The following is a 26,293-nucleotide window of genomic DNA, read 5'->3' as shown; positions in this document are numbered from 1 at the left end:
AAACAATTAGTATTTAGTAAGCACTTACTATGCCATAAGTGAGCAGTGTCTGGGAGAAAAGGAAAAACTAGTCCCTCCCCCTTAAGGATTCTAATGGTGGGGACAGCATATACATAAATGAGTATATTCGGTGCAAATATAGAACAGATGGAAGGTAGAGGGGGCAACACTAGGGTTCTGGGGCACTGGGATAGCCTCCTACAGGAGTTAGGAAGCCAGCAATTCTACATGACAGAGAGGTTCTAAGGGACAGCACCAGGCATGAGGGACAGCCAATGGCAAAGCATTTTATGTGAGGGACAAGTAGGTCAGTATGGCTAGACCACAGAGTATGTGGTGGAAAGCAGTGTGTTAAAAGACTAGAAAAGATGGACAGAGGTTGGGTTGTGAAAAGCTAGCCCAAGTGGTTTTGGCAATGATTGCATTCACCTGTAGAAAGTCTATCATGGAATGTGCTCCCAGGTGAAGGGCTCTATTTTTGGGGGGGCAAAAAAGAGACTACTTTATCTTGATCCTGGGGGAAAGGGAACCACTGCAGTTTAGTGATTGGGGGCCAGTGTGGTCAGATGTATACTTTAGGATAATCACTTTTGTATCTCAGTGGAACATGGACTGGAGTGGGGAAAGACTCACAGCATGGAGCATTAGAAAGCTGTTGCAGTAGTTCAGTTGAGGGGCAACAAGGACCTGACTTAGGGTGGTGGCTTCAGGAGTAGAGACAAAGGGACATATTCAAGAGGCGGTGTAGAAGGGGTGGCTAGGTGGTGCAGTGGATAGAGCACTGGACCTGGATTCAGGAGGACCAGAGTTCAAATCTGGCCTCAGACACTTGACACTTACTAGCTGTGTGACCCTGGGCAAGTCACTTAACCCCAATTGCCTCACAAAAAGAGAGAGACAGACAGAGAAAGAGACAGAGAGAGAGACAGAGAGAGATGGTGTAGAGAAACACACAACAACCTTGGAAGGGGGTGTCACATAACATCAGGCAGCCAGCATTTATATCACCCATTTCCTCATCAGAGACAGTAAGGTGGTACTAACTGGAGAATTGGACTAGAGTCAGGAGGAGCCCAGGTTCAAATCCTGCCTGAGCTTTAATTTCCTCATCTGCAAAGCTGGGATCCTGACAGCACTAACCTCATGGGGCTCTTTCGAGGATCCGGAGATACTACATGTGTTATGCTTTGCCAGCCTTAAATTGAAAAGAGAAGCTCTCCCTTCTATTTAAACGAAGGTGAGCACTTTCTGCTCCTGTTCTTCTAAAACCCCATGTTCTAACCTTGACATCATTTTTGTTCTACTTGTCTTGCATGCCCTCTATGATGTAGATACCTACTTTCCTCTACCCACTGCACCTGTTCCCCCCACAGCACAGTGCCAGACTGCTTTATTCAGATTCTTAAATAAATGGACTTTATAGGCCTTTCTCTAACATCTCACATGAAAAAAGAGCAACTAGATCAGTAGAGGAGGAATAGACCAACAGGGGAGGGACTTCAGGCTATGAAGCAGGTGTGGATGCTATTCAGTAGAACTAATGCATTTAAGAAGGTACTTGATTTAATCATTGAGGCATTAAATATTCCCTCTGGGGAATAATCCTGACTCACTATGAAAGCTCACACTTACTGACAATTTAAGAATTTGCCAATGAGATTGGGAAGGCAGTAATCTATTTGGCCTGAGAGCCTTGTTTCCACTCTTGGTTATTTGAAATGTAGAATAAATGAGGCTTGGTGATAGAAAAGTTCTTCTTTTCCCTTTGTTTTTGGAGTAAGGATATCTGTGCATATTCATATCTGCAGGGGAGACAGGCCACCATGAATACTCTACAGTGTTGGTGGGATCACCTGCTAAAAAGCTCTGTTGAAATAGACTGAACCCAATTTGCAGGAAATTGAAGATTAGGCTAAGGCAAACAGAGAAGTCAACTTTCACCTCATTATATTGCCAAGAAAAAGCTTCAGCTTGGGAAGCCTGGCTCAATGCAAACATTGTGCCATGGCCAGGCTCCTTCCAAACTCAACTATTGAGGGGCCTCATGCAAGAAATAGCTAGTCCTCCTTAATTGGTATAGCCTTCCACCTCTTAGGCTGGGTCCTGACCATACTGCACCCCCAAGCTCCCCTTTCTGGGCAGGACCTGTGCTGTCCATTGAAGAGGAACTCACCTTGGGAGCGGCTACGGCACTTCATCAAGCAGCTCCCCATGGTGGGGCTCCTACAGCTCCCCTGGGAAGCTTCTAGACAGCTGGCATCTTGGGACTTCTCACCATCAGTCATCTGAAACAGACAAAGCAGGGATTGCAGCATTAGGCTAAGGGACACTGGAGAAGAGGCCTCTTAGTGAGTGTTCCTTGTTACCTACTGAAAAGACCATTGACCAAGAAGTTATCTGAACCATGACATGAGTGTCATGTGAGGAAGGGGGCTCACAGGGGGCAAACAGACCATTAGGTGGAGTTTTCTATCAAGACTCAGGAAAAGAACCCTGGACTTGGCAGCGAGAATGCCTGGCTCTCAACTCCCCTCTTAGTGTGCCACAGAGCTCTCTCTTGTCTAGAAGTTTCAAACAGCTACTGGTCTCTATTGGCAGAGAGAGTTTCCTCACCAGACTGTTCTAGATTTGCTTGTGTTTGTGTGGTTTCCATGGCAAATTCTAGAATCTCAAGCTGGAAGGAACATTCCGCGTCATCTAAGTACAACCACCTTAATTTACATATAAAGGAACAGATGCCAAACAGTGTCCCACCTGAACAGGGCAATTGAGCCTGTGCCCTCAGATTCAAAATCAAGTGCTCTTTCCCTTTGTACTACCTCAAGAATCAGATATTTAAGAGCTGGATTTAAATGCTGTTTAAACCAATACCTTCATTTTACGGAAGAAGAAGTGGGAGATCAGAGAATTTAACTGAGTTGCTCAAAGTCATATAGCAAAGTGATATAGGGAAAGATGAAATGAAAACCCTATATTCCTGACACACAGTTCACTGTTCTTCCCACTCTAAAGGGAGATGAGGTGCAGTGGAGAGAGCTGCCCTCCCTTTAGGAAGACTTGGATTCAAATTCAACCTCTGATATTGTGTGATCCTGAGCTAGTCACTGAACCTCTGTGAACCTTGGTATCTTTGTCTATAAAATATTATAGGTGGTCTCTTCCAGTCCTAAATCTCATATCCTATGACTCTTTATTAATGGACAGTTAAACCTGGATTAACCAGGAGAGAAGAAACAACCCTGGAAATGTCACTTGACCAGGATTTTTTCCTACACTTTGCTTTCAGGAGAAACAGGGAAAGGATAAGGTCTCTCTCTCTCTTCTTCTTCTATGCATATGTCTGTGCCTTTCTTCTGTCTTTCTTTCTATCTGTCTATCTTTATGCTTGCCTCTTTCCATCTCTGTCTCCCTCTGTCCTTTGATGCATAGGTCTCTGTGTCTTTCTATGTCTGTCTACCTCTGTCCCTTAGTCTCTGTCTCTCATATGTAATCTCTCTCTCTCTCTTTCTCTCTCTCTCTCTCACGCTCACTCTCACTTTCACTCACACACACACACACACACACACACACACATACACACAAACACACACACACACACAGAAGGAGAGAGGGGAAGAAAGAGAGAGGGAGAAAAAGAGAGAGAGGGAGATAGAGAATGAATTTGTTTCTAAAAGGCAGAGAACTTTCTGCTCCTACAAATTGCACCATGAGCCTTGACACTTAAACTAAGGGCCCTGAGTATCAAGATCATCGATCAAAACAAATTCAATTACATTCACCAAACTATGTTCTCTCCAAGACAAGAGCTTATGCTCAAACATTTTTTCAGTAAGTTTTTCAACAAAAAGATGGGTTTTGTTTTGTTTTGTTGTTGTACTCTTAATTAACGAGAAAACAAAACGAAGGCATTCTATTGCCTGAGCATTCCAGTTAGTTGAGGTTATATTTTGAATATAGGGCAGCTAGATGGTGCAGTAGATAGAGTTCCAGGCCTGGAGTCAGAAGATGTGAGTTCAAATCAGACCTCAGACACTTAGTAGCTGTGTTCACTCTGTTTGCCTTAGTTTCCTCATCAGTCAAATGACCTGGAGAAGGAAATGGCAAACCACTTCAGTATATCTGCCAACAAAACCCCAGATGAGGTCACAGAGCATCAGACATGACTGAAACGACCGAACCAGAAATATTTAGAATGTGCTGCTTCTTCTTCACATCCTCCATTGAGGCAGCAAGGTGGCAAAGTGGATAGAGCACTGGAGTGAGCTCAGATCCCACACCATTTATCAGCTATGTGTCCTCTGACTGGTCTCTTCACCTGTCTGACTCAGTTTCTTCATCTTTAAGATGGAAATGATAAGAGCATCTGCCTCCCAAAACAGTTGTGAGGAAACAATGAGATAAAATATCTGTAAAATGTTTTGCAGACATTAAAACTCTATAGAGGGGCAGACCCTGGAATCAGGAGTACCTGAGTTCAAATCCAGCCTCAGATGATTGACACTTACTAGCTACATGACCCTGGGCAAGTCACTTAACCCCAATTGCTTCACAAAAAAAAAACAAAAACCAACCCTCTATAGAAATGCTAGCTATTATTATCAAAATAGAATTTTTATTTATCATTTTTATGTAATGCATTATTATTCAAAATAGACACATTTAAAGAGGTAAAGTTCAGTTCATTTCCTCCTACATAACCAAAGATGTATATGTCTATGGATGTGTTAAAGGGGTACAAGTCATCTTTGAGCATTTATAAGATCACTGAATTTTGAATTAAGAGAGACATCTGGGGATTATCTAATCCAACTCCTTCATTTTATCTTTATTTTATTTTATTTTTGTGGGGCAATGAGGGTTAAGTGGCTTGCCCAGGGTCACACAGCTGCTAGTAAGTGTCAAGTGTCTGAGGCTGGATTTGAACTCAGGTCCTCCCGAATCCAGGGCTGGTGCTTTATCCACTGCACCACTATCTGCCCTAACAACTCCTTCATTTTAAATGGAAGATCAGCATAAGGCACAGAGCAGGGAAAAGAACTCTCCAAATTGGTAAGAAGCAGAGCGAGGAGGATTCTGCCTGTGGAGCCAGTGCTATGTCCACTCCATCATGTAGATGAAGAAATGACACAATTGCCATTTGTTCCCCTCAGTGGGCACCATTGTGCTTTCTTGTTTTCTCCTCTAGCAGTGGGTAGAAATGGAATAACAGCTCATGTTTATAGACAAATTCCACAGTTGATGAAATGCTTTCATGGAGGCCATCTCATTTCAACACCAAAAGATAGTTACTGTGGCAGTTTTACTCTGACTTTTATAGATGCCGACGCTAAGGTTTAGGGAGAAGCTTAGTGACATCCTGAGATTATACAGCTAGTAATTAATAGAATCTGGACTCCAACTGAAGTCTTCTAATCCAGTCCCAGGCTCTTCCTACTTCAAATACCTCCCAGAGCCTTGTCATGGTGGATGCATTTGTCAGGGGCTCTCACAAGGTCTGCCCCTCTCAAAGCAGGCTTTAACACTAGGCCTAGCTTCCAAACTTCTGGGATTATGATAGGGGTCACTGACATTGAAATACTGAAAGGATGATTGGTTCCCAGTTTCTAAGAGGATTTCTACTTTATTCCAGACATTCCAAATTCCAGGAGCATCAATCAATAAGCACTTATTAAGTGCCTAATGTGTGCCAAGTACTGTGCTAGGTATTGAGGATAAAAAGACAAAAGTAAGCTGGTCCTTGCCCTTGAGGAGCTTACAATCTAGGGATGTGTGTGTGTGTGTATACATATATCAGTATGTACAAAATAGATACAAGATACTTTTAGAGGGAGGTATTAACATATGGTGGGAGTCGGGGCAGCTAGATGGCGCAGTGGATAGAGCACCAGCCCTGGAGTCAGGAGTACCTGAGTTCAAATTCGGCCTCAGACACTTAACACTTACTAGCTGTGTGACCCTGGGCAAGTCACTTAACCCCAATTGCCTCACTAAAACAAAACAAAACAAAACAAAACATATAGTGGGAGTGGTCACAAAAGGCTCCATGGCATCTGATCTGAACCTTGAGGAAAGCCAGTGATTGTAAGAGGCAAAGATGAAGAGGGAGCACACACTGAAGGAATGAGGGCCAGTCATTGCAAAAGCATGGATGGAGAAGATAGTGTCCCATGTGTGATGAAGAGGAAGAGAGGGCTGGGATCTTACACCTCTTTTTATTTTTTCCAGTTATGCTACATTGTTGTAAGTGGGAGAGAGAATATCATGATGAAGACATTTGATTCAATTGGGAAATGACTGAATAAATTATGATAGACACCTATATTGTAATATTGTAGCCCACAAAACCACCACCATGAAGACCTCAAAGAAATATGGAAAGTCCTATTGAAGGAATGGGAAATGACTTCAGCAGAATGAGAAAAGCAAAAAAAGTAAGAGAAAACATCATCAGAAGATTGAATCTTTATAAATAGAGACTCAGAAGGAGACAGAGCAAATGTACTATTTTGATTTTGATATAAAATATTATTTTGACCAAAGTTCCAATAATTTTAATTTCAGGGTTTTATTTGGGGGTTCATTCCACATTTGGTTAGATTATTTAGCAGTAGTTCTTACAAAAACTAATTTTTAAAAAAATGTTGATAAATGAGGGGGCTTTGGTTAAGATGAGGATGGAGGGCCAACATAAAGCTTAGGACTTGTCTGTTTCACTAGAAAACAAATTCTTAGGCTAAGTTTATTGAGTATTTTCTTCTGGACTGGGCAAGCCTTATGTTCAGGATACTACAAGAAGTAAATCAGGATATGTAGGACTCAGGAAGAGATATGCAAATGAAAATGATCAAAACAAAAGCCCCAGGTCATTCAGTTTGGTTTAATGATGTTCTATAACCATCCTGCTTCCAGAAGATAAACAGTAATTATCAGAGGCAAAATTAAGTTTCTGGTTTCTTCTTGTTTCTATAGTACCATGACACACACTACATGCCTACAGGGAAGGTATTCCAGAATTTGCATGTTATTACCTCAATTGGTACCCATTAAATTGGTGGAATATTATTCTGTGAGGAAGCCCTAGACAATTATCATTCCTACCACTTCCTAGCCTGTGATCTTCACTCCTCCCATTACTTCTGTTTTCCAAACTGTACCAAAATGGCAGTTTACCTTGTTCTAGAGGTGAAAGGGACCAGAGAGGTCATCAGATCCAGCCTTCTCTTTTACAAGATGGAGAAATGAAGGCCTCAAGAAGTAAAAATGACTCCTTCCAGGTCAGAAAATTAGGGGCAGAACACAGACTAGAACTCAGGTATTCCAATGATCAAACATACTACTGTGTGACAAGCCCCTAACGGACACCATGGAAACATCTGTAGGATCTATTTTGTAATTTGAGTTATTTTGTTTGTGATGTACAGATACCTTCACTTTACAATAGAATTTAAGCTCAGAGTATAATGGCTATTTTCTGTTTTATCTTTGGGTGCCCCCATTGCCCAAGTCCATTGCATTATAGACAAGAGGCACTTAATCAATGCTTGTTGAATTGGATTAGTGCAGTGCTTCTGCATTTTTTCAAATCTCTCTCACATCATTTTTTTGTTTGATCCTCATGATAACAGTCGTCCTTTGACTCTAGTACCTAGAACATTAGGTGTTTTCACATAGTAGGTATTTAATAAGCATTTAGTGAACTGAATTAAATGAGGTAAAATATCTTTTAGTATCCCCTTTTTGAGAGGTGAGGAAAGAGAAACAGAAGCAATAAGTAGAGGGAATATTTTGGGGGGTGTCTTCTGTGCCTGATGTTCTATTGGTGGTAAGTAAAGAAGATAGAATAAGGAAAACAGCAAAAGAAGGACTAGAACACTCTGAAATGTTGCCTGCTATGCCTCTGTACTGGCAGAAAAGAGAATAATCATATAGGAAAACATTCATTAAGTTGTGGATTATGTGCATTTCAAGTTCACCTACAGCATATCAGTTATTAGGGTAAAAGATCATATTATCATGTCCAGTTTTGTTCTGATGCTCATGATTCTTCAGCTCTACCCACCACCCAGCTGCCAAAATAATTTTCCTAAAGCACAAGTATGCCCAAGTCACTCCCCTGCTCAATCAGGCTCAGTGGCTCCCTACTGACACTAAAAATATGTAGGCATTTCTCAGGCTGAGATTTCAAGTTCCTCACAATCTGGTTCCAAACTATCTTTCTAGTTATTTGACAATATTGTCTTTTCTTGTCTGGCCTTACCCAAGTTTCTTCAACTTGGCATTCCCTCTCCATGCTGAAGTCTGCTCCCACATCTGTAAGACTCTGAAGTGTCCCCCCGCCATGAGAAGCCCTCCCTGATCCTGTAGTTGTTACTGCTCTCTCCTGTCCCTCCAAATGCCTTTCATTTCCACTCATCTGTTTTCCTGTTGCATCCCACTTCTTAGAAAGTAGTACATTTTTTGTCTAGTTTTATGTCCATGTTGTTATTGAGTTCTTTCAACCCTTTATGGCCTCATTTGAGGTTTTCTTGGCAAAGATACTGGCATGGTTTGCTATGTAAAGAATTAATTGTGATTTTGAGGTTTTTATGGCCCCATCTTTTGGATAGGGTTGGAACTAGCTGAGGCTCAGGCACCATGCCTTCGCACTGGCATGGTGCTCCACCCACTGGCTGTAGCTGTTGCCATGGCACTGGCAGCTCACATCATCACCACACGCCTATGCCTACATGGACCTGGCAAAATTATAATGATGGGAAGCCAGGTGAGGGCAGTCAGGTGACCTCCGGTGTTCGAAAGCTGGGAGGCTAGCCGCTCTACAACTGTCTGTTAATTCTGTCAATCAGGCCTGCCAGTCAATTAGCTTCAGGTTGTGTGTGTGTCCACCCTGTTTCCTGTGAGAGAAGGGGGTTGCTGGTAAGGAGAAGGGAGGAGATTCGCCATTCTGGCTTGTGAGCTGGAGAGAGACAGCCGCAGCTGTGTGCTCTGCTGAGCCTCAGGTGGTGGTATGATCCCAGGTCGTATAATTTTCCTTCCCCATTCCCTTTTCCCTTATTCCTACTTCTATCAATTATTTTTGTTTTGAATTTGTTTTCCTGTTAATAAACCCTGTTCTGTTTTTTAAAAGAGGCTGTTAATCTCCTTCCTTGCCCCAATATTTCAGTGAGTCGCCTAATTAAAACTCCCCAATTAAAATTTGGCCCCTACAGCTATTTCTTTCTCCAGCTCATTTTGCAGATGAGGAAACTAAGGTGAACAGGGTTTAAGTGACTTGCCCAGGGTCACACAGCTAGTGTCTGAGGCCAGATTTGAGCTCAGGAAGAAGAGTCTTCCTGATTCCAGGCCTAGTACTCTATCCACTATGCCACCTAACTGCCCCCAAATCTATATAAAACAGTTTAATTATCTGTGTAAAATATAAATACATATATGTGTACACATATATGTACGTATATATGACATAAATGAATTTTCTATGTAATAAGTGAATCCTCTTGGTGTAGCCAAATCCAATAAAGAAGGTGGTAGTGATAATTAATAATAATAGCTAGCATTTATTTAGTGCTTTGTGGTATATATTGTTGTTCAGTCATTTTCAGTCATGTCTGACTTTTCATGACCCCATTTGGGTTTTTCTTGGAAGAAAAGATACTGGAGTGGTTTGACATTTCCTTCTCTAAATCATTTAAAGCACTTTAAATATTATGTCATTTGATTCTCACAACAACCCTGTGAGATATGTGTTATTACTATTCCCATTTTGTAGATGAGGAAACCGAGCCTGAAAGAGATGAAGTGACTTGCCCAGTATCACACAACCAGTGCATGTCAGAGGCAGGATTTGAACTCAATTATTTCTGATACCAACTACAGCACTCTATTCACTCTACCACTTAAGGTTCCACTAAGACTATCTCAGTATAGAAGTTTCTCACTGGATTAAAATAAAAGAATGTCATCTTAGGGACTTGTGAGTCTATAAGTTATAATTTTAATAACACTTTCATTTCAGTTTATAGAGACTTTCTCATAATCTTATTCTCAATTGATCTTGACAACAGCTCTGTGAGGTAGTTGGTACAAGTATCATTGTTCTCATTTTGTGGATAAAGAAACAGGCTCAGAGGGACTTGGACCCAGATTTCTTGATTCCAGTGCCAGGAATCTTTTCCCCTCTAATATGAACTTGGATGGTATGAAGCTTACCTTAAAGGAAAGAAGCATAAATTACCAGTTAATTTCAAGGACTTAACTGCTGTCCTTTTCTGGTCCATGCAATCTTGAGATTCAAAGGGCACATGAATGGCCTCACAGAATCAATGTTTACATCTGTTTCCTTTAGGTAAATGATACACATCTTCATGACACTATCTCTTTATAATATATATGCTATTGGGGCAGCTAGGTGGCGCAGTGGATAAAACACTGGCCCTGGATTCAGGAGGACCTGAGTTCAAGTTTGACCTCAGTCACTTGACACATTACTAGCTGTGTCATTTAACCCTCATTGCCTCGCCAAAAAAAAAAAAAAATAATATATGGTATTGAAAATGTCCCTTTAAGAACTGAGCATCTCAGGAATGATAGGGTGAACAAAGATAGAAAATAAAGTAAATATCAGGGGGAGGGAATAGGAGGGAGGGAAATGCATTTAGCAATAGTAACTGTGAAAGAAATTTGAAGCAGAGATTAGGATGGAACACTATTGTGCTGTAAGAAATGAAGAGCAGGATGCTATCAGAAGGACTTATGAAAAATGCAATCTATCTACAGAGAAAGAATTGATGTTATCTAAATACAGATTGAAGTATAATATTTTTAAATTCCTCTTTCCAAAGTATTTTTGTCTGTTATGTTTTGCATGACTTCACATGTATAACATACTGAATTGCTTGAGTTCTTAAGTGGGGGTGGGGATGAAGAGAATTTGGAACATGAAGTTTTAAAAAATCGATGGGAAGCCAGGTGAGGGCAGTCGATTGTTTTTACATGTAACTTGGGGAAAATTCTAAATAAATAAATATTAAATGTGGGGGCAAAAAAGAATCAAGCACCTCATATGAAATGATGAGCAGGATGCTTTCAGATAAACATGGAAAGACATAAAAACTGGTGCAAAATGAAATGAACAGAACCAGGAGAACAATGTACATAGTAAAAGCAACATCATAAGGATGATTGACTGTGTAAGACTTAGCTACTTTGATCAAGACAATGATCCAAGACAATTCCAAAGAACTCATGATGAAAAATGCTCTCCACCTCCAGAGAAGAACTGATGGAGTCTGAATGCAGATCAAAACATACTATTTGAATTTTCTTTATTTTTCTTGTTGGGTTTGTTTGGCTTTTTGGTCTTTGTTCTCTTTTGCAACATGGCTAATATGGAAATATATTTTGCATGAGTGCACATTTATAATCTATATCTAATTGTCTAATTGCTTGCTATCTTAGGAAGGGGGAGGGGAAAGAGAAAAGAATTTGGAATGCAAAAATTAAAAAAAAACAGAAGTTAAAATGGTTTTACATGTAATTTGAAAAAAATTACAATTTTCACATAAAAAAAAGAAAAAAAGGAACTGAGAACCTCACAATTTGATCATTTCCAGTTCAGAACCTTTCCTGGACTTCTACAAGTTCCTTGGCTGATGGTAAATGATCAGTACCAACCAGTTAATCCTTGTCATCATTCACTGTTTGCCTGCTGTTCCCATCATTTCTCTAGTGTGAATTTCCCATCAAAGCCAGCGTCTCCTTTAGACACAGGTCTATCACAGCAGGCTGCATTCTGTTTATCTGTGCCTCTGTCTAGTAAATGCTTTTATCATAAGACACAAAACAACAAAGAAGTTCTGAGTGTATTTGTAATGCCGCTAATTCTCCTAACTTGGTGATTAGTATTATTGAACAACTACTAGATAAAGAGTATCAAAATAAGTGAAAGCACAAACAAAGATGATGTTACAAAAGTAGATGCCTCCTTGTCCTCAAGGACTTTACAATGAAACTGGGAATGGGCAGGGAGGAGGAAAGATACCCTTGAAGTCATCTGAACATGATTACAGAGTAATACAATAGATGAAAAGGGAGATGCTGAGCCAAGGAGTACATTGAGGCTAATCAGAAAAATCACAAAATTTAGACCCAGAAAGGACAATGGAGAATTGCAAACTGGAACTGTCTCCCTGGCTTCACCAACACATGCTCATTAGCTACTTTAAGATTTAGCTAATTAAGGGGCAGCTAGGTGGCACAGTGGATAAAGCACCGGCCCTGGATTCAGGAGGACCTGAGTTCAAATCTGGGCTCAGACCCCTGACACTTACTAGCTGTGTGACCCTGGGCAAGTCACTTAACCCCAATTGCCTCACCAAAAAAAAAAAAAAAGGATTTAGCTAATTATTCGTAAAGCCAAGGTGGAAACCTTGGTCTCCTGATCCTGAGTCCCTCCTGCTTTCACTATAGCATGCTGCCTCACCGTAGGGCCTCCTTAGGAAGTCATTTCATTGCCCAGTGCCTTTCTTTTCTCTTATGTAAGATGAACATAATTACACCTGCCTAGCCTACTCCACATGATTGTCTCAAGGCTCATCTTCATGGCTCTGACCTACAGTGGGTTAAAGCTAATTGAGCTTCTGCATTACATCTGCATGACATTACCAATATGGTATGGGGGAGGGGGAGAGAGGTAGGTACAAATACAAAGGTTATCAGACACCAAACCCAGCACTGTGTCTACACCATGTTGGGTTAGGGTCTCCCCTTTGTATTAACTGTGTGACCTTAGACAAATTATTTAATCTCTAAGGCTTAGTTTCCTCATCTGTAAATGGGATTCATCCTAAGGAGGGATGAACTGGCTCAAGGAAATGGCATGGGTCAAAGCTTTGGTGCCAGTCAATAGCAGGGCCATTGGTGGCAGCTGTACTTCCAGCCTAGGCAAGATAGGGAGACCTTTAGTCAAAAAAATAGATTAATATATGTATGTGTGTATGTATTTACATCTATGTGTGTATATACATGCATGTGTATATAGTATGTACATGTATATATACATACATAAACACATATACATGTGTATATATAATATACATATAAGTTTATATATGCAAAATGCTTTGTAAAACTTTATAGCATTATACAAGCAAATAAAAGTTTAGTTTTTAGAATCAGCACAGTAGAATGCAGCAATCACTGGGCCTAGAGTCATCATGGTGCTAATGATAGTAATGATAATAATAGCCCACACTTTTATAGCACTTTGAGGTGCTACGCACTTTCTTCACATCATTTGTGAAACAGGTAATACAAATATTATTCTGCCATCTTACAGATGAGAAAACCAAGACTCTGAGTGATTTGAGTACAGTGACATAGCCAGTGTGTAGGAGTGAGATTCAAATCTGCTCCAAAGGTATTTAGACACCAAGTCCATCACTCTCTTGATTCTATGACCATGTTGGGTTAGGGACTCAGCTTTGTACTAGTTGTGTGACCTTGGACAAGTTATTTAATCTCTGAAGTTGAATTTCCTCTTCTGTAAGAAGCGATTGGGGCAGCTAGGTGGCACAGTGGATAGAGCACCAGCCCTGGAGTCAGGAGTACCTGAGTTCAAATCCGGCCTCAGACACTTAACACTTACTAGCTGTGTGACCCTGGGCAAGTCACTTAACCCCAATTGCCTCACTAAAAAAAAAATAATAAATAAATAATAAAAAGAAGGGATTAATACCTGGGACATCTCTTACAACAGCATTACAGTACAGAGCTACAGATGGATAGAAATGAAGTCTGCTCCAAGAAGGCTCCTTAGATTTGTGTCTAAGAGAAACCTTAGCCTTCATGGGAAACTCACACTAGAGAGAAGAAGGGGATAGCAGGCAAATAGTAAATAATGACAGAGATTAGCTATTTTGGATTGATGATTTACTATTAGCTACAGAGGTCCAGGATCCTTGGAAGCAAAACATTTTAAATGAAAGGAATTTAAGGAGGAGCTGGAGTCAGATTAATGGTCATTCAAAGACACAAGAGAATGAGTAGCCTTTTTATTGTGTCTTCAGGATCTCTGACATTGGTTCCCTTCTCTCCACTTACACAGGCACAATACTAGTCCAGGCCCTTATCACCTTTGTTCTTAGACTACTGGAGTACTCTCTTAATTGGTCTCCTTGCTTCCAACCTCTCCCCTCTCCCATCTATCCTCCACCAGACCTCCACAATAATCTTCCTAGATTATGACATCAAAGGCATCATTCTGTCTGCCTGCCTGCCTGTCTCTGTCTCTGTCTCTGTCTCTGTCTCTGTCTCTCTCTCCCTCTCTCACACACACACACACACACACACACACACACACACACACACACACAAACACTCCTGCATAAAAATCTTCAGTGGCTCCCTATTGCTTCTAGAATAAAAATGAAGTTCTTCTGTATCAGCATTTAAAATCCACTACCATTTCTCTTCAACTACTTTTCAGTTAAATACAAGAAGCATTTATTAAGTGTTTACCATATGTCACATACAGGGATAGACTCATAACAAGGGAGAGGGAAGGGGAGAGAGACAGGGAAGGGGAGGGGGAGAGAGACAGGGTAGGGGAGGGGGAAAGAGAAGAGGAGGAACAGGAAAAGAGGGAGGGGGGTAGAATTATGGTATTGAAGGGAAGACTTTCACATACATTTATCCCAGTTATTTTCACAATAGTTGATGCAAGTGCTTGGAATTGTAGGACTTGTTCAAAATCCAAACAAACCCAAGACCACATTGACATTAGGCCCTTTTGTTGAGGAAATTCCCTCTGTCAATGAAGCGTTGCACCTGTGCTGCAGTGTACAGTCTCAGAGAGTTACTGGGGGCTCTGAGAGGTTAAAGATCATACTGTTAGTATGAGGCAGAGGCTAGAGTTATACCCAGATGCCAGGGGTGTCCTGACTACAAGTGCTCTATTCACTGAACCACTCTGTATCTCACAATAACAATTAGTATTCTCATTTTAGAAATGAGAAAACTTGGGCTTCAGAGAGGTTGTCTTGCTCAAGGTCATTCAGCAGGTAATATTCCCCTTCCTAAACCATATATCCCAATCAAATTGGCCTATTTCTTGTTCCACAAATGTAGACATTCATCTTTTGCCTTCCTGCCATTCCAGAGACTGTCATTCATGCCAAGAAGGCTCTGCTCCCTCAACTTAGCACCTTAGAGTTTATAGATTCCTTCAAAGCTCAGTTCAGCTGCCACCTTCTATCAAGAGTTACAAGGTAGGGGCAGCTAGGTGGTGCAGTGGATAAAGCACTGGCCCTGGATTCAGGAAGACCCGAGTTCAAATCCAGCCTCAGACACTTGACACTTACTAGCTGTGTGACCCTGGGCAAGTCACTTAACCCTCATTGCCCCACTTAAAAAAAAGTTACAAGGTAGTGCAGTGGATAGAGCACCAGGCCTGGAGTCAGGAAGACCTGAGTTCAAATTCAGTTTCAGACAATTTACTGGACAAGTCACTTAATCTCTGCTTGTCTCGGTTTCCTCGTCTGTAAAATGAGGGTAATAATAGCACCTACTTTCCATAGTTGTTCGATCAAATGAGATAACAATTGTAAAGTGCTTAGCACAGTGCCCGATGCATAGTAAGTCTCCTATGATAAATGTTAGCTGTCATCATCATCATTATTGTTACTATTATAGTCATTATTTCTTTTTTGGGGGGGTGAGACAATTGGGGTTAAGTGACTTGCTGAGGGTCACACAGCTATATAGTCATTATTATTTTCCTGGTAGTCATCAGGGCTCTCTCCCTCTTCAAAATACCTTATATTTATACATCTCCATACCAGTTATATTCCCATATAGAAATGTAAGCTCCTCAAAGACAGAGATTGTTTCATTTTTTTAAATCCCTGAACCTAATAGGTGCCTTGCACATAGTAGAACCTTCACATATGCTTGTATAATTGAAGTTAATGTTTGTTAAGCAGAGGCCAGAGTAGAATAATGAGGTAAAAGCAGTAAGTCCTTGCGGTTATTGTTTTTAAAATCTTTCAAAGTGACTGATGGAGGTAGAATGAAGGAGATAAATGTGTAGCATGGAAGACATGAAAAACAATAAAGGATGTGAAATATCAAAATAGAATACACTTAATAAAGAAGAATAAAATTAACCTAGAACGCAATACCCTTCAGTTGTACACACATGAGTGTTAGAGTTAGAGAACATGGGTCCCGACCCAGCTCTGCCCCTTACTCTGCAGGGCCTTGAGCAACTAAGTCACTTAATCTCTCTGAAACTCATTTCCTTCATCTGTAAAGTAAGGAGTTGAACTAGATGATTTCTGGGATCTCAGCTCTAAATCTATGATCCTTTATTCTAAGGCCATGTTCAAGATTATGGTATACCAGTCTAGCAGAGATCTCCTCCCATTTCCAAAAGGTAATTAATTAATGGTGAAGAAGCAGAGACAAGTTAGAGAGGTTCAAACCCTCTCAGAGCAGAGCTTTTTATGACCTTTAAGCCTACTTGTCACCCCAGCCCCCAACTGAGTGCTTTGGCACTTTAAAACCCCCAAATTACTACCAGCAACAGAACATTTATGAGCAATCCTAAAATAACAAACCAGCCTGTGCTTGTGGTGAGGAGGAACACACACACACACACACACACACACACACACACACACACACACAACTGTACACTTCACACTGGGGATGACTAGAAGTATGTAGAGAGGGTGCATGGACTGTTCTCTAGGATTCTAGAAACTCTCCTCAATAGAAGGTGTTTGCTCATACCAATCAGCAGGAGGTTCTGTGGACAGGCCCTACCTAAGCTTCCTCTTGTCTCCCTGACAAATGGTGGTATCATTTCCCTACCCATCCACTGCTCCAGATTCAGAGACTTACAGAGGAGGAAGTGATCTCAGATGTCACCTCTTAATATATACCCGAAGAGGATGCCTCCTGCAACATTCCTGATGAATAAGTGGTCTTCCAGCCTTTGCCTAAAAACCTCCAAAGGCCAGAAAGTCACCGATTCTTGAAGTAACTTATTTCACTTGTGGACAGGTCTCACCACTGGGAACGTTTTCCTTACATTAGGCCCGAATCTATTTCTCTTCCACTTTTTTTTTTCAGGGCAATGAGGGTTAAGTGACTTGCCCAGGGTCACACAGCTAGTTAAGTGTAAAGTGTCTGAGGCTGGATTTGAACTCAGGTCCTTCTGAATCCAAGGCCAGGGCTTTATCCACTGCACCACCTAGCTGCCCCGACTTCTCCACTTTTTTTTAAAAGAGAAGACCGAGCTTTGAGGAACAAGGTTATGGAGTCTGAGGCAATCTCAATCAATCAATCAATCTCTCTCTCTCTCAGCATTCTCCTATTTCTATTCCATGAAGTTCTGCTAGCCATAGTATTGAAGGATAATCCTCCTCTCTATGGGAGGCAGACCATCAAGTCCCAAGAAGTACTAAAGGGTAAACTAGTGCCTGTATCCCCTCTCCTGGGATATCATGAAGAAGGGCATTTCACAGATTCAAAAGATAAACGTTCAAACCACTGAATACAGAAATCTTTGTTCCAATTTCAATGTAATCCAACAGTACTTGAATTATATATCCTATGATATTATTTATATATCTCATATGCACAGATCTATATTGTTTATTTGTCTGTCAAATATAGTGTATATATCACATCTATATTCATATCTATATATACATAACTTTCTGATTCAGAGGCTGGCATATTACATGGAACACAGTAAACATTCAATAATGTTTATTAACTGATTGACTGATTAACTGATTATTAACTGATTAACTGTTTATTAACTGATTAACTGTTTATTAACTGATTAACTGATCCATTAGGCCACTTGCCTCTGACACATTTAGTCAATGTTACCCTTTTCACTGAACTCTGAAGGGTTCCCAGGAAACTAAGATTATGAGTTGAAGATTGGTTGCAGATCTGCCTTGGTAGAGAGAGTTTCCTCACTGTTAGTTCCTTATAGTTATAAATGCCACCAATGACATATGGATGTGAGGACATATTCTTATGTTCTTCTGTCCCCTCTGATGCTCCAGCATGGCATGGAGCTGATCTCAGATTCTCTAAGGTGTTCTTAGCAGAAGAGACACTCTGGCAATGACCTCGGTGTCTGAGAACAATTCTGATAAGAAAGGTGGAGATCAACTGGCATTTTTTTATTTTGTTTTCTACAGGCAGTCATTAAGACATTGACTGAGGGGCTGCAATCTGAATATTAACACTGTTGAAATTATAGATCTTTCAAAGTTTTGAAGTACTTTGGCTTTAATGTTTATTCAAGTCAACGGACATTTAGCAAAGATGGACTATTTGTTGAATACAGAGTACGTGCAAGGCACTGGACTTGGTTCTGGGGATAAAAAAACAAAACCCTACCAGTCCCTGACATCAAAAGCATTCTATTAGAAGGAAGGATGGATGGAAGGAAGGAAGGAAGGAAGGAAGGAAGGAAGGAAGGAAGGAAGGAAGGAAGGAAGGAAGGAAGGAAGGAAGGAAGGAAGGATGTAGATGAATGAATGAATACATATATATATACACACAAAGGTACAAAGTGATACAAAGTTATTTCAAGAGGTAGAGTGCCAACAATTGTGAGGATTAGGAAAAGTTTTCTTTAGGAGCTGGCACCTAAACTGAGGTTGGAAGGAGGTTTCAGATTCCACAAGGTAAAGGTGTACATTCCAGATATGGGAACCAGATGTACAAAGTTATGGAGTCAGAAGATTAAAAACTGATTGGAATAGAGAGTGCTTTGAAGGGAATAATACAAAATAAGACTGGAAAAGCAGTTGGGAGACATGGTAAGGGTCTTTAAATGCCAGACTGAGGAGTCTGTGGTTTATTCTTTTTCTTTTTTCTTTTTCTTTTTTTTGGGGAAATGAGGGGTAAGTGACTTGCCCAGGATCACACAGCTAATAAGTGTCAAGTGTCTGAGGTCAGATTTGAACTCAGGTCCTCCTGAATCCAGGGCTGGTGTTTTATCCACTTTGTCACCTAGGTGCCCCCTCTGTGGTTTATTCTTAAGGAAACAGAGACTATTTAGGATTTTGGAGGAGGGGGTTGACATGGTCAGATCTATGGCCATTATATGGAGGAGGGATGGAAGGAAGGAAGGAAAGAAGGATGGTGGTGATGAGGGCCTAAGGTAGGATAGGGACTATATAACTGGAGAGAAAGAGATACTATGGAGGGTAGGGTCAACAAGTATTGGAAACCAGTTGAGTATTGAGATTGAGGAAGATGGAAGAGACAAAAATGACTAGGATTTCAAAGGTGGATGACAAAGAATGGTAGTGCTTGTCAACAGAAATAGGGAAGTTTAGAGAAGGGATGGGCTTGTGAGGAAGTATAAGGGGTTTATTTTAGATATGCTGAGGTTGAGATGCCTCCTAGACATGTAGGTGATGATATTCATCAGTTAGTCATTCAACAAGCCTTCATTAAGCTCTTTCTATGCACCTAAGCATTAGGAAAAGAAAGGTAAAAATAATCCCTGCCATCAAGGAACATACATTCTAATAAGGGAGAGAAAGACTAATAATTAGGTACATACAAGATGTATAGAAAAGAAATAGAAGGTAATAGGGGAAGAGAAGGCATTAGCATCTGTGGGGGTTATTACAGAAGGGAACTACAGCTTAGTCCTGAAAGAAGCAAGAGGAATGAAGAGGCAGAAGTGAATGAGTAGGGTATTACCAACAAGGGGTGGGAGGGAGGTTGGTACAAAGGCAAAGAGACAAGTGATGGAATGTTGTGTCTGAGAAACCCCAAGTAGGGCAGCATGACTGGACTGTAGAGTGAATGGTGGGGAGCAATATATAAGAAAAATGGAAAGGCACCATAAATGCTAAACAGAGGGTTGAATATTTGATTTTGAAGGTAACAGAGAGACAATGGGGTTCACTGAGCTGGGGGGGGGTGGGTCAGAGCTGCCTTCGTCTTTTAAAATTGACTTTGGCAGCTGATTAAAAGATGGATCAGAGGGGAGAGAAATAACACTGGAAAAGGTGTTAGAAGGCTATTGCAGTAGCCCAGGGAAGAGTTGATGAGACTTTCAACCAGCATTGTGGTTGTGTAAGTAGAGAGAAGGGAATGAATGCATCCAAGAATTACCATGGAGATGGACACAAGACTTAGCAAAAGATTAGACATTCGGGTTGAGAGTAAGGAACTTTGGACAGCTAGGTGGTGCAGTGGATAAAGCACTGGCCCTGGATTCAGGAGGACCTGAGTTCAAATTTGACCTCAGACACTTGACACTTACTAGCTGTGTGACCCAGGACAAGTCACTTAACCCTCATTGCCCGGGGGGGGGGGGGGGGGGGGACTGAGTTAATAGCAAGGATGTGAGCCTGGGTGACTGGGAAGATGGTGGTACCCACACCACTGCAATCATAGTTCCTTGAAATATTAGTTTAGGTTGCTGGTATAATGGGAATGGACATAGAATAGCATTTTAAAATGGAATCATAGGATCTGAAATGGTGACACCGTGAACACCTGTGTGATGTAGTTACCCTGGGCTTTAAGTATTATTATCATGAATATTGTTTACAGATACACTATTGTTTCTTACAACACCACATGGTAGCGTAGAAAGAGCATTGGTTTTAGAGTCACATGACTTGGGTCTGAAGCCTGTGCAGCTCTGGTAAGTTGTACATAATAGAATTGAAGTTTCATGTGCAATCATCTTTTTCATATGCTATGTTATAGAAATGCTTGTTTTATTCCATAAATTAAAAATAGAATAATTTTTAAAAGCTTTGGGCAAATTATTTAAACTCTCTGGGCTTCAGTTTCTTCATCTGTAAAACGAAGGAGTTGAATTAGATGCTCTTCTAATTCTAAGCCTATAATCCTATGAGCTTAATTTATCAGAGTTTAAAAATATCTAAGTACTTTATGAAAATTCTGGATAGAAACAATAGTGAGTTTTCCTCGAGTTTAGAGTCACAAGTTTCCCTTTCTCCCTGACTGAGAGTTGAAGATCAGATGAAGGTCATGTTGGTCCAAGCCATGGCACAAACCTAAGCCTTGCTAAGAGAGCAACAAAGCTGTTTCTAGGCTATTAGCAAGTAGACCAGGCTACAAAAGAGGAATGGTTTAGAAACACCTTTCAAACTGGTATCCATTGCCTCTCAGATGCCTCCCTGAAAGCACCATGACTAACCTAATACCCAGCTTCAGAGAACTGTCTCTCGGCCAGCTCTCAAAGCCTGTGGGTATACTGTTCAAGCTGCAGAGATTTATCTCCACCCACTCCATCCCACAAACATAGCATATCCAATGCATAATTTTAAGAGGATTGGTTTCATCCAATTCAGGTCATACTTTATACAGTTCCCAGCACTTGGGGATAAACAATCTGCAGATGTGACAGAAGACATCTAAGCTTCAAAACCTCAGGAAGTCTCATTGGCTTTTCTCTCTCTCTCTCTCTCTCTCTCTCTCTCTCTCTCTCTCTCTCTCTCTCTCTCTCTCTCTCTCTCTGTCAGTTTCCACTGGAAGACAAAGCTGTGATCATTTCCCTTTCATTCCTCAGTCACACAAAGGTTATTTTTAGACCACCAAGGGCAGTTCATTTCCAAAAACATCAGGGCAGATGTTCAGGGGCCAAAACAGAACCATATGGCCATCAGATATGCTAGTGTTGGGAAAGAAGAGCCATTCGGAAAAAGAATCCAAACAATGACACACATCTCCCCACTCTGCCCCCTCCCACCAAAAGGCAAGAGCAAATAATTACAAAATCTGGGAGTGGCACAGGACAGCTAAAAGGGGGCTTCACTACTACATGACATTCCACCTCATTGTTTACAAATACTTTACAGGAATCACAGCATCACCCAGCCAAACTGGGCTCCCCATTTTAAGCACAGTGGCTAGTAATTTTCACAGCATGTGCATGTAAACAAACATCAGTCAATAGCTGCCCCTTGAACCAGGGGAGAACTTCAGCTGATTTCCATTGTGATCAATGGACTAGGTCAAAACTAGGGAAATCATACCATCTTTGGGATGGGAGCTGGAGAACTGGAAATCAATTCAGTCAGTGCAAACAATCTAGATTGGTTTAAACCCTTCCCCCCCTTCAGTGTTTATTTGGACACTTCTCATGAATGGTAATGAATGGCCTTGTCTCCAGAGGAAAGCTGAGTCTAAAAACTGACCCCCAAGGGACTGGAAGCAAGAGAATGACTGGTTTGGTTTTGACCTTCCACAGCATCTCCCAGAGATAGGGCAGGACCTTGCCAGGGATTCCCAAAACTCTGCAAATTATAGACAGCATGAAAACAAAGTTGGAACAACTGCTTTTCTGTTTCAAATGCTATTTTTTATTCCTTTTCTATTTCAAATCAAGGTGCAAAATTGAATAAGAAGCAGATTGGGCCAACTCCTTCACCTGTGTTTTTCTCACACAGCTGGTGGTAGGCCTATTGGGGCAATAGCTACACCTGACAGGTTGGGTAAAGCCTAGATCTCTCTTCTCAATAGCATTTGGCTGCTAAATCCAGGTGCATGTCGGCCAAGAGACTAACCTATATTCCTGTTCCAACCAAGAGTCTGACAGCTGTAGTCCAAAAGTATGCTTGTCATAAAAGAACTGTCAAGATGTGGGAGAATGTTAAGTGGGAGAAGGGCAGTCTACAAGAGGGAATATAAGATCAAAGAAGGGTAGATGGAACCCAATGGGAGTCAGCCAGGAAAAGAAATGGAAAAGGGAAACTAGAGTGGTGGCCTGAATTGGGCATATACAATTTAGCAACACCACTGAATTCAACAAACATATTATAGGATGTACCTAAAATCTTAGGACAACATTAAGCTTTAATAGCTTAAATAGTATCTTTGAACTTTAATAAATACCTTAAAACTTCACTAAGCCTTTTGGGACATTTTGTATGCTGACATGCAAGAATGGGGGCAAGACAAATACATTTAAATAAATGTACTTATTTTCAATTGATCAATAAACTTTGAGATCTGCTATGTTCTCAGGACTTAGATACTTAGGAGGTATACAAGTAGTAGTATAAGGCAAAGTAATAAATATATAGTTTAAGATAGCATAATAGGCAGTGTGGGACAAAGGAAAGACTGTGGAGTTACAGTCCCTGGGTTCAAATCCCCCTTCTGTTTATTCCCGTTGTGACTTTGGATAATTCATTTCATTTCCCTAGGCCTCAGTTTCTTTAAATTTCAAATGAGGGATGTTGGACTAGATGGTGAATAAGGTCCCGTCTATTTAGACTTATGATCCTAACTATATGTGTTGTACAAGGCAGAATGGTACCAGTGAGAGTTCTAGACTGGGAGTGATGGGAGATCTGGGTTCTTTATCTTCACCCTGAAACCTCCTAGCTGGGTGATCATGAGGTGACCATTTGGCTGCTTTGTGGAGGGAAGGAAAAACAAAGCAAAACTTTAGTACATGGGGAACTTTGCACAGACTAAGTAGGACTGGAAGAATTGTCACAGAATTGAACTTAGGTGGGATGAGAAGAGAGGTACCCTGGAAGTCGGAGAGGGTGTAGAAAAAGAAGTGGAAAGGTATAAAATCCAAAAGAATCACAAATTTCACAGTGTTCCCCAAGGTCAGCTTCTTACTCAGTAAAGAAGGAGCAACCTTTGTCCCCCCTCTTTCCTCCTATTCCAAATGATTTCCTACTTCCAGCACTCAGGCTAACACTATAGTTCAACTATAACATGCATTAAAAGCCACCTTTTGTGGTGCACTATTTAACAACACTGGAATGCATTTTTCCCCCATGGAATCAATTTCCAAATTAACTTAACTACAACCTCTTGAGACACAGTCCATTTTAAATTTGAGAACTGCCTATATAGGGTCAGATTGTTCAATACAGACTGTACTGCAAGAATTCAGAGATGGAAAAGATCAATAAGGGCTCCCTATTTAGGAGGTAGGGTGTGAATTGGGCCTGGAAGGAGTAGAGATCAGGTTCTTAACTCAGAATGAGTGAACTATTTAAAACATTCTGATAATCCTATGTATTTTTTTATGCACTTAAAAATATTCATCTGAATCCATCAAATCTGGGTCAATGCAAACAAAAAAAAAAGTTCATAATCTGTGGAAGAACCAGAATAGAGAAGAATTTTTTTTAACTAAGATACTAGAATGCATGAGCAATGAAATGGAAATGCAAGTTTTACAATTCTTTTCTATCTATGTAACTTTATTTATATGGCTATATGGTTGGTAAATCAGTTTTCATCCATAAAACTCAAGTCAAACAGTTTATTCAAGTACTCTCTCCTATCCCATGCCCCCTTCAGTCCTAATGTTCAGTTATTCTTCCTGTTCATTCTGCAATACTAGTTAGGTTTGATATGGAAGATCAGTTTGAGATTCTTTAGAACTTTTGAGTTTCCCAAGCTTTGGGGATTTGATTTCCTTTGCTTTCATCCTCTGCCCTACAGTGCTGGAGAAGGCACGCTGAAAAGGAACACAGCCTTTTGATTTCCTTCCCAATTCTTCACCCAGTCACCCCAAACTCATTTGTCCAATTCAAAATTCATGCTTTGCCAAAAGTCAATTCTGCCACTGAAGGGAAAACCAAATAATCACTAATATCTTAGTTTAGTGAGAGCATCCTGCCTCTGTGGTAATATTAGGGCAATGAGGGTCAGTCCAATCTATACTTCCCAGTCATTCTTCATAAATGAGCAAACATATTTAAAAAAACTAAAAACTTAGCACCATTCAGAAACATGATTATTTTACTGGTAATTTGGTTTTCTTCTTTCTTTTTTTAAAATCAAATTAACCAAATTTTTATCTATTTTATTAATTTTTTCATAAAACTAGCTTAGTTTTATTTATTAATTCTATAGTTTTCTTACTTTCAATTGTATTAATGTCACCTTTGTTTTTTAGAATTTCTCATTTAGTATTTAATTGGGGATTTTTAATTTGTTGTTTTTCTAGATTTTTTTAGTTGCATGCCCAATTCATTGATCTCTTTCTCTATTTTATTCATGTAAGCATTTAGAGATATAAAGTTTCCCCTAAGAAATGCTTTGGCTGCATCCTGTGAGTTTTGGTAGAAATATGATTATTCAATAATATTATTGTTGTTTAGTCATTTTCAGTCATGTCCAACTCTTCATGACCCCAGTTGGGGTTTTCTCAGCAAAGATACTGGAGTCGTTTGCCATTTCCTTCTCCAGCTCATTTTACAGAAGAGAAACCCAAGACAGAGTTAAGTGACTTGCCCAAAGCAACTCACCTAGTAAGTGTCTGAGGCCAGATTTAGACTGAGGAAAAGGAGTCTTCCTGACTCTAGGCCCTGAGTTCTATTTACCGCACTACCTGACTGCCCTTTTATAATATACACACATGCAGATGAACCACATTCTTCTCATTCAGTGCTGTTTATTGCCCAGTACAAATGCCATAACTTGGGCTATGCCAGATAGTGCCATTGTGCTTTACTTCAGAGATGCCATTTTTCAAATTGCTGATTTCTCCCATATTTCTAGTCTCTGTTGGATATGGACCATAAATTTTAAGTCCCAAATGAAACATGAAATAAACTAAGACCAGAAAGTAGAAGCAATCAGAATTACAAGGGTGGTGAAGGTGGGGAGGGACTTTTGATAATTTTAAGAAGTAGCTAAGGTGGTGCGATGGATGGAGTGAGTGTTGGGTTTACAGTCAGGAAGACCTGAGTTCAAATTCTACCTCAGACATATATTAGCTGCAACCGTGGGTAAGTCACATAATTACTGTATGCCTCTATTTCCTCATTTGTAAAATGGTGACAATAATAGCACCAACCTCCTATGGTTGTTGTGTGAAAAAATAAGATAATATTTGTAAAGTTCTTTGCAAACTTTAAAATGCTACATAAATGCTAGCTGTCATTATTATTTTAGTTTGATCACCACATAAGAAGCACCCACAGTTGAGCTCTGCGAAGCAAAATCTTAAGTGGCTTGTTTTAGGACAAGGTGGGGTGAAAATTCAGCACAGGGTGTGCTCTTTGCAATATTATTTATGTAAAGGGAAGTGATTTTTTTGGCTAAAACACTTCGTGATCATATGTTCTAGCAATCCACATTTCATTTTTACTAGAACTCAAAGGAATTTTTCAAGCTAGAAAAGATTGTTATGCAACCGGCCTGCACAGTGAAGGAATTCATTTACTTCTCCTTTGAAAATGCTTACTGTAATGGAACATAAAATGTTCATTTAAATTGGCTGGGAGACTATTCAATCTAA

General features: G+C 40.4%; 1 protein-coding gene across 2 annotated transcripts in view; it reads right to left on the bottom strand.

The window, feature by feature from the left end:
• PDZD2 (PDZ domain containing 2) overlaps positions 1–26,293 on the bottom strand; it is a 514,363-nt gene that overhangs the window by 86,761 nt on the left and 401,309 nt on the right. For both annotated transcript variants that reach the window (XM_043975400.1, XM_043975401.1), the window contains one exon: positions 2,174–2,285. In XM_043975400.1, the coding sequence (XP_043831335.1) occupies positions 2,174–2,285 (112 nt within the window). The remainder of the gene's footprint in view (positions 1–2,173; positions 2,286–26,293) is intronic.

The sequence above is a fragment of the Dromiciops gliroides genome, chromosome 1 (assembly GCF_019393635.1).
Source record: "Dromiciops gliroides isolate mDroGli1 chromosome 1, mDroGli1.pri, whole genome shotgun sequence".
Lineage (NCBI taxonomy): Eukaryota > Metazoa > Chordata > Mammalia > Microbiotheria > Microbiotheriidae > Dromiciops > Dromiciops gliroides.
The sequence above is the reverse complement of the archived record's forward strand: the minus strand, read 5'-3'. Positions and strand labels throughout refer to the sequence as shown.